This window comes from Neomonachus schauinslandi, chromosome 5, assembly GCF_002201575.2.
Source record: "Neomonachus schauinslandi chromosome 5, ASM220157v2, whole genome shotgun sequence".
Lineage (NCBI taxonomy): Eukaryota > Metazoa > Chordata > Mammalia > Carnivora > Phocidae > Neomonachus > Neomonachus schauinslandi.
In genome coordinates this window covers 98,172,340-98,191,564 of record NC_058407.1, presented here as the reverse complement: position 1 = coordinate 98,191,564, position 19,225 = coordinate 98,172,340, and the positions used below count along the sequence as shown (strand labels likewise).

Sequence of the window (19,225 nt, the reverse complement as noted above, 5' to 3'; positions counted from 1 at the left end):
TTTTTCTCAAATAGTAAAGAGACATCATTTTGGAAACAGGGAGACTCAAAGAGTTAATGTAAATTTAGGCAGAATACAAATAGTCCTGTTCATAATGACTTGAGAGTGGTATTTGGGTACTAATTCCAAATCTGTTCTTGACATATCTGTTCTTTTCATATCCTGAAAACTGCGAGTCTTTGCATTCTGGAGTATCCTACTCAGAGCTCAGCACAGCATAAATGAAAAAGGTGCTCAATGTCAGGGCAAAGTGCTTGAAGAGGTTTTGTTTCCTTGCTTCTTCTTACTTTCGTATCCAACCTGGATTTGTTACACACTCTTCTTCTAGGGCAGAGCCCATTTTGTCTCGGATTCAGGAAGACCCCACTGTAATTGTGTCTCCTGTGTTTGACAATATTCATTTTGACACCTTTGAACTGGAAAAGTATGCATTGGCAGTTGATGGCTTTAACTGGGAACTATGATGCCACTATGATCCACTGCCAAAGGCCTGGTTTGATCTGCATGATGCCACCGCTCCAGTGAAGTAAGTCTGAGATTTAGGGAATTTGATTAGAACATGGGAAATCAGGAATGGATGGTGTGGGTTTTGTTTATCTTTTATGGTACTGATGGGAGTGGGTGGGAGAAATGGAGGAGATGGGGTGAAGGACAGAGGATAGAGAAAAAATTATAGGCACTTTAGACTATCTAAGGACTTTCAAACAAAAACCAAAGTATATAATGTTTTAAAAAAATATTTGAGACATTTTAAGAATTTTCAGGCTATGAGGGATATGAAGATGAAAAAGGTATAATTTCATTATAATATGAGAAGGACTATGGCAGGATGAGGGTGAAGGAAGGCTACATGTACTTAGTTCAGCCTGAGGGTTTAGAGAAAACCTTCAGGATAAGAAGAGACTTGAGTAGACCTTTGAAAGCCAAATCATCATTGGCTTTCTACCCCTCACCACCATCCTGACCCATTTCTCTCATCAAGAGGTTAGTAACTCTCTTACTATGTGTTCTATAGGAGTCCTTCCATCATGGGCATCCTGGCTGCCAACAGGATCTTTTTGGAAGAGATCGGATCTCTGGATGGTGGGATGCTGGTCTGTGGAGGAGAGAATGTGGAGCTTAGCTTGAGGGTGGGTACATTTTCTTCTCATTATGAGAAAAAGCAGAGGGGGAAATAATTGGAGAGTAGTATGGTCTTTGGAATTCTGGAACAAGGCTGAATGTCATTGGCTCAAGAGATGGACAAATTATCATGTTCCCGAGTCACTAGGAAAGGCAGTAAAACTTCTGGGTGGAACTTTCTAGTATAGGTTTGTATAATCTGGGAGATATGGATGGAAAGAGGTATAATTGAGGCTTGGCAGATGGTATTCTTATTTACCTTAAGGGAAATAAGCATTCCAAGCATTTTTCCAAGCATCTCCTAGATCTCATGCATAAAATATCCCTCCTATAGTATTCCTTTTGCAGCTTCTGTATAATCCACAATCCTTTGTTAAAAGGCCTTGCCCCTTGGGTTTGTGATTTTTCTTATTAATTTACCTTTCTTTCATCTTCCAGCCTAAGGCTGAACTTTAAAAAAGGCACTAACTTATGTTAGTGAGAATTACATGAGTATTGGAAACAGACAGACTTAAGTCCAAATCCTACTCTACCACTTGAAAGTTTGTGTTATCTTGGGCAGATAGAAGCTCTCTAAGCCATACCTACTACATTGAGCACCTAGCATGCTGAGTGACATGTGACTTATGCTCCTAAATGGTTAATGATAAAAATAATAATGATAAGGATGTCAGGATGGCATTGTAAAAAAATGCTGAACTTGGCTTCTAATCCTGACTCTGCTAACTCACTGTGGACTGAGGTTCTATAAAATGGCTTTTTTTTCCCCCCAAGCCCTGAAATTCTGTGCCTGAGACCAGGTGACCTCTAGTCCATTACAGTGTCTGGAAGCATATGATATTTTCTAAAGCTTATTTAGATCTACAACTTTCAATTTCTTTTTACTTGGAACTGATGACCCTAGAACTACATATTATACCCAATGAAGACCTAACCAGGACCTCACATTTATGTGTTTTTTTTTTTAAAGATTTTTTATTTTTTATTTATTTATTTGAGACAGAGAGAATGAGAGACAGAGAGCACGAGAGGGAGGAGGGTCAGAGGGAGAAGCAGACTCCCCGCCGAGCAGGGATCCCGATGCGGGACTCGATCCCAGGACTCCAGGATCATGACCTGAGCCGAAGGCAGTTGCTCAACCAACTGAGCCACCCAGGTGCCCACCTCACATTTATGTGTTAACAAATACACTTTGAGTCCCTATCTGGGTTATACCGTAAGCCACAGTAATTGTTGGGCAGAGAAAACTACTGCTTTGCATGTTTGTCTTGACCAGTTTTCCCTTTTATGAAATGAAGAGAAACATCCTTGTTTCATCTACCTCATAAGGATAATGGCACTGTTAAAATGTAATAAATATTTTTAAATGATTTATAAAGATATTAATTGAATCCTTGTTTGACTACTGTGAAAGAGGCTAAAATAACAGGTTTAAACAAGATAGAGATTGATTTCTTTTTCCCAGAACAGTTTGAACATAAGCAGTTCAGGATTAAGATGGCAGCTTCAGGGTGATGGGAACCAAAACCCATCTTGTGGTTCTGCTACACTCAACACCACACCTGTATTCTACTCAGTAGGAAGAGAAAAGGGGGGAAAGACAGAGCATGTTTTCTTTTTAAGGGCACTACCTGAAAGTTGTCTATGTTATTTCCCTCAAATCCCATTGGCCCCTGCTGGTCATATGGCCACTGGTGAGTGAAAAAGTCTGGGAAATGTAGATTTCAGCTAGTTGCTATGTGTGCAGTTATTCCTTCTACAACTATAGATGTAGAGGGAAATAGGTATTGAGTGTACAATTAGTCTCTAGCACAAAATAGAAATGTAGAAATAATTATTTTATGCATGGTACTTAGCAAAGTCCTAAGATGACCTTAGTTACATTAGGGCTGAGGTTTTCCTATCTACCATAGCTTCCATGAATTTGGAACTCCAATTCTCCAACTTAGGACCCCAAGCCCTTCTTACCATTTCTGAGTTCCCCATGCTTTTCTCTGCTTTCTTCTTCTGCTGCTTCTTGTCTGTTTCCATTCCCCTCACCATCCCATATTGAACTCTGATATTTTAGTTTCCACAAGAAATTCTTTTTCTTTTAATATTTTGTGCTTTTTTTGATAGATTTTGCTGGAAATGTAGGGAGTGTCAGGGAAAGGCCATTCTTTTCTTTTTCTTGGATAAAACAGTTCTACCCATATCTAGTTTCCTTAGTTTGTGTGTGTGACTATTTGCCTTTTAAAACCTTCCAGCACTTGTTAAGATCTGTCTTTCTCCAGTGACAGATCATGGGGAACATTAGAACTGCATGGAATGTTTTGTTCTGACATCTAGAGGCATGGCAGTGATGGTGCACATGGAAGTGTATAAATGGAGATGGACTGTTGGGGTTGATGCTCAAGAAAGGAAAACCAGCATTTATCAGGCACCTTGTGTATTCCTGACCCCTTGTCAGAGCTTAATAGGCTCACTGCTCAGAATCCAGTTCTGTCATTTACCTGCTGGTAAATGTGGGCAACTTACTTAAATGAGGATAATAATAATACCTACATGTTAAGGATTAAATTCATGAAAAACATTAGGGTAACATTTGCCACAGAGCAAGTCATTGTTATTATAAGCAGAAGCTTTATATCTCTCTCTGTGTGTTACACACACACACACACACACACACACACAGAATGAGAATGGAGGAATGTTTGGCAAGTGGGAATAAACTGGAAGAGTAAAATTTGAAAACTGTTGGTCAAGGATAATAGTTAACATTACTTCATAAATGGCAATCATGACTTTTATCTTTTCACTTGAATTTAAGTTTTTTTTGTGCCAAAATTTTTTTCTCGTCTGAATTCCTGTGGATTGGAAACTACCAGCAACTAAAAAAAATGAAATAAATTTGTATTTGAAATTTTAGATGTTTGGCTTCAGAAACTAAAATCTGAAAGCACATGAGTTTTAACCTCCACATGATTCTGGAAACTAATGAAGAGAAATTCAGGAAGATAATGGAAGAAAAGATCTGTTTCAAATTAAAAATCATAGACATTTATGGATACTTGTTATGCCATTTATTCCTCCTGACAGCTTTATGCCCTTTGTGGATGAGCCACTTGAAACTCAGAAGGGGGAGTGTTTTGCTTCTAGTTGCCAGGTATGCAGTGATAGAATCAGGATTTGAACACAGGTCAGTCTGACTTCAAAGCATGACTTTTTGTCATTGTGCTATTCTGGGTTTTGGGGGATGAGGGAGAAGAATCTGTGGATTCAGAAGTAGAAGAAGGGATAAAAAAATTTTGAAAGTCAGATAAGGGGACTGACCCTTCAGGTGGTTAACTGAACCAGCAGGACCTAAGTTCCTCACTCTTATCTCAGAGGCTCCCTTGGGCATGAATGTGGTAGGTTTCTAACCACTGCTAGATAGTCCACTTAACTCCCAGAAACTGCACTTTTCTTGGGAAACCATGAGGAGAAGACACTGGAGCCATTATATCAATCTAATATCATTAGATAATTCTATCATCTATCTGGATGAAGATCATATTTTTAAGCCAAATATTAGAGTATGTGGCCTGAAAAGTAAGTTTGTACCCATCAGGATGGCAAAGAAGAGTATTTATAATTATATCATTATATCATAAGTCATGATATCTCTTAGTCAAGAATTACTTGTATTAGTTATCTATTGCTGTGTAGCAGGATTATCACAAAGTTGGTGATTCAAAGCAAAGTGCATTTACCATCTCACCGTTTCTGTGGATTAAGAGTCCATGCATGGCTTAGCAGGGTCATCTGCAAAGCTGCAGTCAAGGTGTTGGCCAGGGCAGTCAAAGCGTTGGCCATTGAGGATTGACGAGGGAAAGATCTGCTTCCAAGCTCATGGGATTGTTGGCAGCACTCAGTTCCTCGAAGCCCTCTAGACTGAGAGAGCATTCAGTTTTTTGCTGGCTATCAGTTGGAAGCCACCCTTAGTTTCTTGCCCTGTGGCCTCTTTATCATGGTGGCTCACAACATGGTGGCTTGCTACTTCAAAGCCAACATGACAGCACGTCTCCTAACCAGATGGACACTGCAATCTTATATAGTGTAATCACATACATGCAATCATGTACATCCTGTCACCTTTGCCATATTCTATTGGATAGAAGGAGATCACAAGCCCACACTCAAAGGGAAGGGATTAGAGAAGGGTATGAACACTAGGAGGCAGGGATCATGGGAGCCCCTGAGAGTCTGTCCACCACATTGCTTTATATCTAGCATGCAGGACAGAGTTGGTCTTGGCAAGTGAAGTCCAGTGAGATTGGCTCAGAGTGTGGTACCTCTTAGGACTCTGGCACTTTCTTGGGGATAATGGAGCCAAGGCAGCCATTCCTTTGGTCTGTTCAGGAAGATTTCCTGAAGGATGTAGGATTTTTGGAGCTGTCTGAACAATGGGAGAGAAGAATTTTGGTAGATTTCTAATGAAGGTTGTTTTAGGTAGGTAGGTTGAGAGGCCACATTAGATGGGAGTGAGAGAACTGAATTTACATTCTTTAAAAATGATTCCAAAATGTGTTCTCTGTGAGTCTACAAGCTATGCTGCTTCTTGGTCATGGGCTTAGCCTGCCCAGGTGACTTTCTTTTCTTCTTTTACAGGTGTGGCAATGTGGAGGGAGAATCGAGATTTTACCCTGCTCCCGGATTGCTCACCTAGAGAGACACCACAAGCCCTATGCCTTGGATCTGAGTCTTGCCTTGAAGCGTAATGCTCTGCGAGTGGCTGAAATCTGGATGGATGAGTACAAACAGATGGTCTATTTGGCCTGGAACATACCTCTCCAGGTTTGTCATGGATTGAACAGAAGCAGGGAAGAACGAAGGAGGAGGAGGGGGTGATAAGTGTAGGAAATGGGAGAGATAGAGTGAAAGTGCCATCCCTGCCCTAAAAAATTAGCATAAAGTTCCGATGGTGCAAGGATAATGACATCTAACATTAGGTAGTAATACTATGCTCCAGGTAGTCATTAATCATTGCAACATATCTATGAGGAAGGTTTTTTTTTATTCTTCCAAGTTTACAGATGAAGAAACTGAAGTACAGAGAGTTGAAAGGAATTTGTTTAAAGTAATAAAGTAAAAAGCAGGAGAGATATAATTTAAACCAAGGAATCTTCTAGATTCTATGATCTTCATGCATCATCTATACTGGGGGATTCCTTGTGGGGCAGGGCTGGACATTAGGAATTTATGGGACATGGCAGGTGGGATGTGGGATGGTGGGAGTAGAGACTGTAACCCTGCTGGATGCACACAAATGAGGATGGCCTTCTTGGCTAAGGCCAGCCACTTGAGGTTGGCATGGCATGCTGTCTTCTGTCCTTGAGCTGCGACTCTGGGCTCAAGCATTCTTTCCCTTTGATTCCCCACAGATATCACTTGTAGAAAATCTCCTTCAACCTCTAAATCTTGCTACCAGAATATTCCTTTTGAAAGCCTTTTTCTATCATGAGGAGTATTTTGTGCCTTACTGGTGTAAACATTATCTCAAATGGGAGCAGTCTGCATTAGCTTGCCAATGAAGGGAAATAAACCTGAGTGGCCCTACTATGCAGGCCTTGCAAGTACCTTTGAAGCTAGCAGAGATTACTAGGTTTCAAGCTCTTTCCACTTTACTTGAAAAACTATAATTATCAAGGTTACCTTCCAGGCTATCAGGAAAATATTTCATTCCCTCATGTGTCATTCATACCCTTTGGTGGAGTCAAGGATGTTACAAGGCACAGAAATAGTCCATGTTTGATTTATAGAACTCTGGAATCGATTTTGGAGACATTTCTTCCAGAATGGCACTCCGGAAAAACTGAAATGTAAAACTTTTGACTGGTATCTGAAAAATGTTTATCCAAACCTGAAGCCAATCCACAACATTGTGGGCTACAGAAGAGTATGTATCATGAAATTGCAACTCAGATTTTAAACATTTGACTATAAAAGACAATGGGACCTGAATTACATGACAGCTCAGAAAAGCATTTCCTAATTCCATCCTGTCCAGGATTATCTTTCTACCCCTTACCTCCTTTCTCAGCTTTTTGCCCTTGGGCCTTCTCAGTGTCCTTTTGTCTCTTGCTCCCCAGACCCCATCTCTTTTCCTTGTCTTTGCCTCTGGTTCCTTACTTTGCAAACTGAAGCCCTAGATCTGACCTCTCAGTTTCTCAGCCAACCAGGGTATCTGGCTTGGTCCCCCTTCTCTGTATGTGCTGTGACAGTCTGAGGGGTGGGAGTTCTTAGGAAGGAACATCACAGCAGTACCTCCTTCCAGCATTTGTCTAGTGCAAAGAGAATGGCTCCCAAGATCCCAAACCCCTGCTTCCTTTTGGTTGGTAATTTCTGGCACCCTTGGAGTAGTGGGGAAAAGGCACAACGTGGGGAGGCTTGAGGGCCCTCTTTCTCTACCTCTTTCCAATGGTGTTTCTGTGTGTTTTGCCCTTTCAGATGAAAAACACATTGGATGAAAATATCTGCCTGGATCAGGGACTTGTTTCAGGCAAAACCCCCATCATGTTTTATTGTCACAAATACAGTCTGCAGGTATCTTCCACAATCTCCCCTGCCCCAGGGTGAGTCTGTTGTGGCTCAGCCCCTGGCAACACTTGCCAGATTCAGACTAAGTGTTAGATGATGGGAAGGCAGAAACAGAGCATCCTGAGCAATGGGTAAGGGTGAAATCCAAACCTGTCTTTGTAACTAAGCACTTCGAAGTCCATTCAAAAAATCATACTAGACAGTTCAACTTCGGGTACAGGAATGATAGGTAGAAAGTATGCTCTGTCACATTCGTTCACAATGGTAATATTTTCATTGACAGTTACCTCAGGTTCCACCTGACAGTTCCCTTCCCCTCACTGTCTCCACCATCCTCCCACCACTCCTGGTATGCCCTGGAAGGTGGGCAGGTGATGCTACCTGTGACTTCTTCTGTAGAGAAGGAAACAGGGGCTAGAGAAGAGAGGCTAAATGGAAGTCGCTCCATAGAATAGAAGAGACCTGGCATCAAGTGGATGGTGCAGCCTGGGGGACTTTTTCCCCTGAGAATATTTTCATCCATCTTGTTACTTTGCATGTTGCCCTCACAGGGAACTTCTGGTAGTATGTATGATAGATAAGCATTTCCACCTGATAAATGAAAACACTGAGACACAAAAACAACCCACTTGTCCAAGCTCACCAAGCAAGATAGTATCAGATTAAGAACTGGAAAGGTTTCTTGACAAGCCCATAGCTGGAGCTTATGATGACAGCTTCTGAAGTTCAGGTGTGTGTGTGTGTGTGTGTGTGTGTTTCAAAGATAATCTCCCTTGTCTATGCAAGTCATGATTGTGTTGGAGCCCTTGTATGGAAGTTCAGGTGTGCGTGTGTGTGTGTGTGTGTTTCAAAGATAATCTCCTTTGTCTATGCAAGTCATGATTGTGTTGGAGCCCTTATATGGAATCAAGCAGGCTGGTGCCCCCTCCTTATGCCTGGTCTTCTTCCTAGAGTCAACTGGGGTTTGAGGAGAAGGAAGAGGAGGTGGCTCCTTGTTACCCATGAAAGTTCAGTGCTCCCTCGTAGTGATTGAGTACGTAGGGGACCCAGGAACAGCCTTCATGCCCTCTATAAGGTCAAGGACAGCCCCACTGACTGTATCCATGACAGATTCCTTTGCTCTCTTTTAGAATGTCTACTATCACCTAACTGGGGAGTTCTATGTGGGACCACTGATTGCGGAGGCACGTACTGATGATCACTGCCTAACAGACCCTGGCAATGGGGAGAAGCCCATTTGAGAGCCATGTTCCAAGGCAGTCCAAAACAGACTGCACATATATTGGGATTTTAAACCGGTGAGTCACATGTTTTTTTAAAGATAAGCATATTCAAATCTAGTCTGTGAGGTTCATATTTGATTTGATAGTGTTTTAGAAGGACTGGCTTTGTGGCAGTGGTAGGGAAAAGACTGGAAATGAAACTGGGCATGGAACACTGAGTCTGTTGGCGAAGGTGGGTGGGTAAGGGAAGCAATATTGGAATCTGTTATAGTTTAACGGTTAAGAGTTTAGGTTCGGTCCTAGTTCAGTCACCATTAGCAAGTTTCTTACCCTCTCTGGTACTCAGTTTCCTCATTTATAAAATGGAGATCACAATATCTACTTTAGGAGCCTGTTGGGAGGATTAAATGAGATAATGTGTATACAGAATTTAGCATGGTGCCTGCACATAGAAAGTATTCAGTAAATATTAGCCATTATGATTAGTTTTATTATTAATGGTAATCAGAGAATCTGGAGCCCTGGGCTGAAATTTGATAGTATAAAAGCCCTGGTTTTAATTTCAATATCAACTGACTAAGAACAGGGTGGAGGGAATCTGGCAGAATTCACAAGACAATGAGATAAGGGATTTGACTGACTACAGCCTACATGTGAGTTTACTGTGTGATGGGGCTGCATTAAGCCACATTGGCAGAGATGTGATGTCCTGATGAAGGGAGGCAATGCTCTGTCTGTGATGGTATCTCTGAGCATTTTGGTACTGTGTTAGGTTCAGGGGCTACATTTTAACAGACATGGATCAATCTAACCCATTTACTCCTAATGTAAAGCTAATAACTCTTCTGAAAATCTTCTTTCCAGGAAAACATATATATGCACATATGTGTACAATTTTGCTTACAATTTCCGAGGGTTTTTGGATCCTAGATCAAGTCTTTTTGAACTAAGCACTATCAGTGAGAAGGAGGAGGAGGGTAAGCTGTGTTTCTGCTCTTCACTTCCTGCTCTATATGGAACTACATGTAATCCTATGAAAGGCTATGCTCCCTCTTATCTTAGGCTTTTGTGTACGTATTATTCCCTCTCCTCCCACCTCTTTACTGGGCCAACTACAAAATGTTCCTCTGGCCTCAGACATTGTCTTCTTTGAGCAGCCATCTGTGACTCCATAGGACGAGGATGAGTGATTCGTGCTCTCAGGGCTCTTCCTACAGGTTTTATCTCACGATTATTTCTAAGTACCTCCTCACTTGCTTCTTTTAATCACTAGACTGTGAGCTGGAGGGCAGGGCCTGGGTTTTGTTGTTTTTGTTGTTTTCTCTCTGGCATCTAGCACAGTGCCTGGAACATGACAGGCACTCAATAAATAATTGCAGAGCAGAGGAAAGATTGGCAAATCTGGAGGCACTAGCTTGGAGACATGAGCCTAGAGAAAAGATAATGCTGATTTCATGAGGAAGAGGGATTAGATTTGTTCAGTGTCTGCAGGGGGGCAGAACTGAGACCAGTGACTGGAGATCAAGGAGAGGGAGTTCAACTTAACATAAGGGGAGGACTTTCTAATAGCCTGACAGCTTAAGCTATCCTACAGAATAATGGGCTGCCTAGCAAGGTGGTGAGCTTTCTGTCAATGGCAGTCACCAAGCAGACATGTTTGACAGGCAGGTCCAGTGTGCTAAATGTGAGTTTTTGATGTCCTTAACAGTATCTTTTTTGTGTGTGCAGAAAATACTATCACAGGTTTACTTTAGTTTTAAAAATTAATATTAAATTAAGTTATAAATTAAAGAACTATAGTTTTTCTTAAACTTTTACATTCAGCTTAGAAATCTTATTATTTTATTTAAAAACCCAGCAGGTTTTAACAATCACTTTTTTTTTTCATTTCCAATCTGTATGACTTTTATTTGTTTTGTTTTTCTTGCCATATTACATTAGCTAGAATTTCAAGTACTATGTTGAATAAGAATGGTGAGAATGGATATCCTGACTTTGTTCCCAAATGCAGGGGGAAAGCATTGAGTCTTTCATCATTGCATATACATTAGCTGTAGATTTTTTGTAGATGTTCCTTATCAAACTGAAGTAATTTATCTGAATTTCTAACTTGCTAAGAAATATTTTTATTGTGAATGTGAGCTGGATTTTGCCAAATGCTTTTCCTTTGTCAATTGATATCATATTTTTTCTTCTTTAGTTTGTTGATATGATGGATTACACTGATTAATTTTCTAATGTTGAAACAACCTTGTGTGCCAGGAATAAACCACACTTAGTCATGGTGTACACTTCTTTTCATAACTTTATTGGATTTGGTTTGCTTGTATGTTGTTGAAGATTTTTGTGTCTAAGTTCATTAGAGGTAATGACCTGCAGCTTTTCTCTTTTCTTTTTTTTTCTTTTTGGTACTGTCTTTGGTTTTAGTATAAAGGTAATAAAGGCCTCATAAAGTGAGTTAGGAGGTGTTTTCTCTTCCTAATTGATAAAATTTGTCCTATTGACAAAAATTTAGAATAGATCAGTTTCTGAAAGAGGCATTTCTGGAAGAGATTTTCTGGAAGAGATTGTCTTAAGTTGGCAATAATCCTTTTTTAAGTGCTTGGTATAATTCTCCAGTGGAACCATATGGGCCTGGAGGTTTCTTTCCAGGGGCTTTTAAACCAGGAATTAAAATATTTTAAAACCCTTTTGGCCTTGTGTGTACCCCACAAATTCCTGCCTATACTCAAAACTATCAGCACAATCCCCTGTGCCTGAAGCAAAGTTCAGTGAGCCTGGTTTCCACTCTGGAGCACCCAAGCATAGACACTTTGCTCCTTGCACACTTCCTGCATTCAGACCTGCCAGCTTTCTAGGCCTGTGTACACAGGTGATGTGCCAGCCTGGCAGGCCTTCTTCCTGGAGCTCAAATTGAAAAATTTTTTAATAGTTCAGGGCTATTCAGATCATTTATTTCATGTTGATTGAATTTTAGTGCTTTATGGTTTTTGAGGAATTGGTCCATTTCTTCAAATTTATGAGTATAAAGTTATTTGCAACAGTGAATTAATTAATTTATTTATACACGTGACATTATATTAGTTTCAAGTGTATAACATAATATGCCTAATTTATGCATAAATTGCAAAATGATCACCACAGGAAGTCTAGTTAACATCGATCACCACACATAATTACAAAAACATTTTTTTCTTGTGATGAGAACTTTTAAAATCTACTCTCTTAGCAACTTTATGGGGGAATTTACAATTTAATAAATTCCCTTAAACATTACATACTGTATTTATAAATTTAATACATTGAATTTTCTTTCTTAAGAATGTCAATTATCTGATTTTAAATTAATGATTCTTAAATTCTATTATATGTTTCAACAGTGTTTGCAACTTGGTAAGATTTCACAAACTTAATTATTCAATTACACATTTTTAAATTGGTAACACAAGGTTAATCTGTAAGATTTTTTTTTTAAAACATAGCAGGTACTTAAAAATAGTAACTATACACAGAATCTTTAACAAATACTATGTGTTTAACATCTTTACTTGATCCTAAATCTCCCAGGAATTAAACATACTAGTTATGCTAAAGAAACAATTATAACATCTCAAACATTTTGAGGTTTGCCTTTCCAAGAGAATTTTGGAAAGATCACTTTCTCAGCTGGCTGAAGTTGCTGAGAGAATATAGATTCTGGTTGGGTGTGAGGCCTGGAGCTGCAGGACATGCCGGGGAATTTTGCCCACCACTCCAATGTCCAAGCCAGGTCCCTTTTTAGGTGACTGTGTCAAGAAGTCCAGAAGTTGAAGAAGGAGCTGATCATGTAGCTCATGAGTCAATTCATTCTATCTAAGCCTTTCCTATCCACCTTATCTTAGGATCACAGTTCTTTCAGGTAAGAAAGCTGTAGACACAACTTACACATTCATTCCACTAAAAAGCTACCAAAGATAATTTCCAGAATTGAGAGGGAGTTAAGACTAAATAATCCTTTCGTCTTCCAATTGCATGATTCATGGTTTGAGTCAACCAGAGGAGGTATGACTTCTGAAAGCCACAAGAGAGATGGCATCAATGACTGAGAAGGGACCCAGTTTGAACATCTGGACTTTGAAATGAGGAGCAGAGTTGCGAGTAGAGACATACTGAAATAATGGAGGGTTGGGGTAAATGTCATCATGCAGAAGTCTTCTGGATTGAGTGACACAAAGAAGAGCTCTGGGAGAGGCAGTGAGAATGAGGAGTCAGGGTTCGAGAAATAAAAAGGAAGAGATATTGTGGGAATGCTGTCACACTAGTGGGCACAATTGCAGAAGGCAGTTTAGCTCTCTGCATGAAAAACCCTGACGCTAATCAGCGCCCCCAAATTAATTGTGACCCCTTTATGGTGCTCATTCTGTTTTAAGACAGTATTTTAAAAAATAATATAGAATGTGGGTCAAAACTAATATGGAAAAAATCTTAATATTTATCATAGCAAAATATTAGGAAAAATTAAATGCCTGACAGTAGGGGAGATTTTTGTTCATCCCCTGACTATTGAACTGAATATTATATAGCCATTCAAATTATATCCTCAAAAAGTATATTTTCAAAAATTAATGAAATTGGAAAGTACACGAGATATTAAATCATGATATTAAACTTAAAAAGGAGGATATACAAACTATATATACAATGTTATTCTATTATGAGTACTTCTAATTTTTGAAATATGCTTTCCAAATTAAAAGAAAGAGCACATATTCCTTCTGTAAAAGTGGAAAATAAACAAAACCAAAAATTCCTTAAAAACTGTCAGACAACACCCCCTAAATAAAAACCAAGCCAAATACGTATAAGATCCAGATGAACACAATGTAAAGGAAAGAAGTCTGAAGAAGGTGCAAAGAATACTTCCAAAGGACATGTCACATGGAAGTGGAGAGAAAATAGAAAAAAAAAAAAAGCGTCACTGACTTTATCTAAAAAATCACAATAAATTAGAACAGCCAAGATTTATTGAGTACATATAATGTACAGGCACGATCTAATTTAATCCTTACATAAATCTTACAAGAGAAATATTATCATTAGCTCTACTTTACTTATGAACTTACTAAACCACAGAGAGTCAAATAATATAACCAAGGTCACATAGCAGATTAAATGTCCAGATTCAAACACAGAATCTTATCCACTGTTGTTATCGCCTCGTTGCTTGGGAAGTTTGGTTCTGAAAGGGAGGAAAGCACTGAATTTTTGTTAAAAAGGATGATAGAGTTAAGGATTCTTTTCCCCCTCTAATATCGGGACATTTGGGTATATTTAAAGTCAGTAGAAAAGGAATCTGCCCAGAGGGAGAAATGAAAGAACGATGTTAAACAGGAAGAGTGTTTCTCTGGCATCCACATCAGAGCACAGGGGCTGCTAGCAATAGAGAGAGGCAGGGCAGCTCCTTTGAGACCACCCACAAGCAGTGTCCTGAGGGTCCCTCATGGCACTTGGGGAGGGACTAGACTGGCTGGCAGTGTGATCCTTTCAACAAAGTGGAAAAAAAAAGCATTTAGTGTAAGTGAGCATCAAGCACCAAGTGGGGACCAGGGTTAAAGAGTGCTGAAGAGGTCTGGAAGAGTAACCCTAAGGAGTAAGCCAAGTTTTAAGCCAGACTGCTGTAGGCACATTTGTGGTCAGGCCTGCTTGGTTGGTGGACCCTCTCCAGGAGCACCCTGTGGGCTACAAACAGGGCCCACAGAAAGGAGCAGTGGAGGTGACAGGAAGATTTCTAGAACCGGGGTGCCTGCGTGACTGCCCACACTGGGGAGGTACACTGGGGAGGTGCACCTCAGAGAAGTCCAGTGTGGGCAGGGCAGGCAAGTTTAGGGGAGCAGGGTTGGCAGTGGGGGTTGCATTTTGTGATGGAAAGAGATCAGAGGAAGCAGGGTTTGGACATACTGCTGCAGCCCTGCTCAATGTTGAAATGTTTGGTGGTAGGTTCCAAAGTGGGACGGTGAGATCAGGGTCTCTCACTAGACCTTCAAATGGAGGCTGTTAACTCAGGATGACAGCAGAGGGCAGGGTGGATAAAGCGAAAACAACTTCACCGAGGCACTGAAATAGATTCTGTGAGTGATTCCTGCAAAGAAGTGGAGAGGGGTGTAGGAAATGGGAGGACTAGGAGAAGAGGACAGGACCAGGACAGATGGCATGATGGCAGTAGTTGAGCCATAGATATGAGGAAGGAGCTTAGGGGCTGGAGGTGGCACATAGGAACAAAAAGAAGGATAACCCTTCCTCCCCTTCCCCCATTAGAATGGGAAGAGTCAGAGATGTACTAATTTACTGCACATCTTTCATGTCAGGCACAAGATGCTCAATAAATATTAACCAACTAATTTAATTCAATTAGTATTAATTTTAACCCTAATATTAACTATAAACCCATTTTACAGATGAGGAAATTGAGACTTAGGCTAGGCAATTTGCCGGAGCCCTCTCCTGTATGTGGTGGAGTAGGGATTTAGCCCAGACTCTTTGGCTCCTGAGCCCATAACATTCCCAGTAGTAAACTTTGGTGAAGCCCCCAGGGCAGAACAGGTAGGAACTGCTCCCCCCCCACATCCCCCACAGTGGTAGAGAAAACAAGCTGAGATGCCCGAATGTAGCTTCTGCTCCTTTGGCCACCAAGCTTCACTGAAGAAGGAGGGAGAATCCTGATGGGTTTCATGGGCTCAGGAGTGAAGATGTGGAAAGGAAGGCCAAGTAGAGAAGGACCATGGCTCTCCAAGATGTGTCATGTCTAGACAGTCACACTGCCCTGATGCTTCAACCTCATGAGAGGTGGATGATAACAGAAACCCAGCACAGCCTTGCTTCCTCCTAGATCTGTGGTTAGTCTGCCATGGTACTAGTAGAGAAAGCCCTGGGTGGTCTAACTCTGCCCTTTGCTTCATTTCCCCTCTGGATGACTGGCAGAAGATTGAAGGACTCTTCAAGCATGTGGCTGAGCACAGCAGGAAGAGCAGAAGCAGAGGAGATGAGGGCATTTTGATACCTTGACTCTGTCTCTTCTCCCATCCAGGAAAAAGCTGTCATGAACAGAGCCACCAAGCGATGTCTGGAGATGAAGAAAGACACTTCCAGCATCTATGAGCCTGTGCTCCAGACCTGCACCACACAAGCGTGGACAATACAGTATACTGTGCAAAACTGGGGGTCAAACTAGCGTCCAGTGATCCTCAGAGAGCCTGGATTTGGGATACCAGTTCTTGCCACTGGAATGGCTTCTACTCCTAATGCTGCTCAAATAGGGAGAGGGTGAGAATAGGAAAGTATGTGTGTATGTTTACTGTGACTTCGGCCTGCAACACATAGGCTAGGGGAGATGAAGTGTATGCGTGTGTGAGGATGTCCAGGCTGCAGACGGGTGAGGAAACTCCCCCAGCTTCCCTTGGAAAGTCATGATATATATCAAATGCCATTATTGGAAACTCCTTGAGATAAGCACCATCATCTGGCTGCTGTGTGGGGACAGAACCAGGAGGGTGGAAGTCTATCATTGACTTCTGCCAACACTGTTTAGTCTTCATGCCTGACAACTACTGTTGCCATCTGCCCCACACATCCTCCCCCAGCCCATCTGCTCAGAGACTTCCCAGACAGCCTGGGGGCTGCTCCATGGGAGAGGCTGGGTCATCATCGGGCTGACAGCATGACAATGATTCAGGTGGCACCAGTTCTCTGAAGGTGTGTTGCCCCTGCTGTTCCCCTTTTCTGAACTGTCCTGAAAGATGCAGCAAATAGACAAGTAATCTTTAAAAATTCCTCCGTCTTCACTCCAGAGCAGTTTTATTTGGATTACCCAATCTCTCCCATACCAAAGAGATTCTGGAGGCTGAGGGTAGGAGAGAACGTGTCTCCACTAATCCCAACTCTGCACAGTGCATTGAGAATGGTAGAAAAGTCCAAGTCCATCTGAGCCTTTAAGTAGCTTCTAACACTTAATAGACTTGATTACCTCTTTCCTTCCATTCTCCCTGAAAATTATGGAGAAATTGAGGCTTAAAACAGAGGGGCATCACTTATTGGGACACAAAGAAAGAATTGTAGGCACAGACTTAAAACCAAAGGCACTTACTGCTGTCTGTTGGATAAATCCTTTCCCCTAATTGGTAAATTGGGAAGATATGTCTAGGGATGCCAATTTTGGCAAGGTCCTGGTGGTTGGTGGGAGTGGGCACCATGATAGGAGAGGAGGTAGGATGTTATATGTATATGTTGTTTTGTGGTCTCACCTTTCAAGGATGTGCAGACTGGTCCCTTCCTTAAGAGCATCACTTTTTCCTTTTAGTTTTATGTCAGTGCTACTTGGGTATGATTCTGGGAATAATTAGGCTTCCTTTAGGCATTAGGCAGACAAGACACTGATAATTTAGTACAGAATTAAATCAGCTAATTTTTTTAAAGTAAGCTTTTAGAAGTGCATAAGTCATAAGTGTACAGCTTGATAAAACTTTCACAGTGGCCGAATCCATATCCAAGAACTAAAACATTACCTTAGGTAGGATCTTATGATGAAAAAATTAAGGAACGGATAAATGTTAAGCAAATGTATAACTTGTAGTTTCTTCATAGCAAATTGAAGGGAAAATGCAATTCATAGCAAAACTTTTTTTTTTTTAAAGCTTGTACCCATTAGAAAGATGGGTAAAAAATGGGTAATATCCTTAAACATACGAAAAGATGTTTAATCTCACTCAGAGAAATGCAAATTAAAATGGTACCGAGATAATTTTTCACTTAAATAGGTGAAAATTAAAAAGTCTGACAGCACATTCTGTTAGCAAGGTTGTGGGAAACAGGTAGTCTCATATTTTGATGATAGGGATGCAAATTGGTACAACCATTTTGGAGGGATATTTGGCAGTATTTAAAAATACTGTAGGGGCACCTGTGTGGCCCAGTTGGTTAAATGTCTGAGTCTTGATTTTGGCTCAGGTCATGATCTCAGGGTCCTGAGATCAAGCCTCAGGTCAGGCTCCACTCTCAACAGGGAATCTACTTGAGATTCTCTTCCTCTCCTTCTGCCCCTGCCCCCGACTCATGTGCATGTGCATGTTCTCTCTCTCAAATAAATAAATAAATCTTGAAAAATACTATATGTGCACTTTTTTTGTGTGTGTAACTCTACCTTGAGAAACTCACACCTCCAAAAAATAAGAAAATACTTATGTGTAAATGAATTATTTGCAGTATTGAATTTAATTATAAAATGTTGGAAATGAACCATAATGCTCAAACATCAGCAAGTGGTTGAATATATCCATACAACAGAGTACTATGCAGCTATGGAAAAGAACTAGGAACATTTCTTTGAACTGATACGGAACGTGTTCCGGTGTGAAAAAAAAGAAAATCATATTTATAGTTTGTACTTTTTAGGTAAGAGATAAGGGGGAAATATACATGTATCTGTTGATTTCTGCAAAATGAAACCTAAGGATAAACCAGAAACTAATGAGATTGGTTACTTATGCCTGGTATTGGTTGGAAATAGGATGGAAAGGATTGAGGATAGAAACAAGATAGAAGGGATGTGGGGAGAGTGACATTTCTCAAAACATATATTTTTCTGTAATTTAGACTTTTAGAATCATGTTATGTTTCATATGTTCAAAACATAAATACACAAACCCAACAAGGATAAAGGGAAACCCAAAATGGAATGCAAACAAAAATAAGTGAACCTACCTATGTTTCTGTGTTTAACACACTCATTCTGAGCACACTCAGCATCCAGCATGCAGATCTTTGTTTCTAAATATTTTCCAGTAAAAGGAATTAGGGCCCCTTGGAGAAATAGCTGATTTGGGGCTTAGACATTTTCCTGTGCTAGAGAATAAGGAAATGCTCCAAGAGTGATGGGGACATGTCACAACCTATAGCAGCCAGATCCAAGGGGTTCTCACTGGCCAAAACTAGAATAGTTTGAGCATTAAAATAAATAATGCTTTTATTATATAGATTAAAAGCCATAGAAAAAGTAAGAATCCATGAGTTCATACCAGTGAAGGAATGGATGGATAGATGGATGAATGAATGCATGGGGAGAAGGGAAAGCTCTTCCTTAATGTAGACTGCCAATTAAAAAATGTAGGGAGAAATCTGGAATTAGAAAATTATTTGACAACCCATAGTTAAAATTGTTTCAGGCAAGAATCTTAAATGAATATTAGAATTAATGGGTGATGAGAAACAGAATACATACATAGTATCAAAGTAACCCTTCAGAAGATATTTGTTAACTACAAAGGGAAAACTAATTTCATGGTGGAGAAATC

General features: G+C 40.5%; 1 protein-coding gene across 1 annotated transcript in view; it reads left to right on the top strand.

Moving 5' to 3' along the window:
* GALNT8 (polypeptide N-acetylgalactosaminyltransferase 8) overlaps positions 1 to 16,110 on the top strand; it is a 44,266-nt gene extending 28,156 nt beyond the window's left edge. Inside the window, 8 exon segments of the mRNA XM_021690419.1 lie at positions 329 to 526; positions 1,016 to 1,130; positions 5,752 to 5,937; positions 6,903 to 6,945; positions 6,948 to 7,039; positions 7,591 to 7,686; positions 8,811 to 8,978; positions 15,967 to 16,110. Of these exon segments, the coding sequence (XP_021546094.1) occupies positions 329 to 526; positions 1,016 to 1,130; positions 5,752 to 5,937; positions 6,903 to 6,945; positions 6,948 to 7,039; positions 7,591 to 7,686; positions 8,811 to 8,978; positions 15,967 to 16,110 (1,042 nt within the window).
* Positions 16,111 to 19,225: the final 3,115 nt, after the last annotated feature.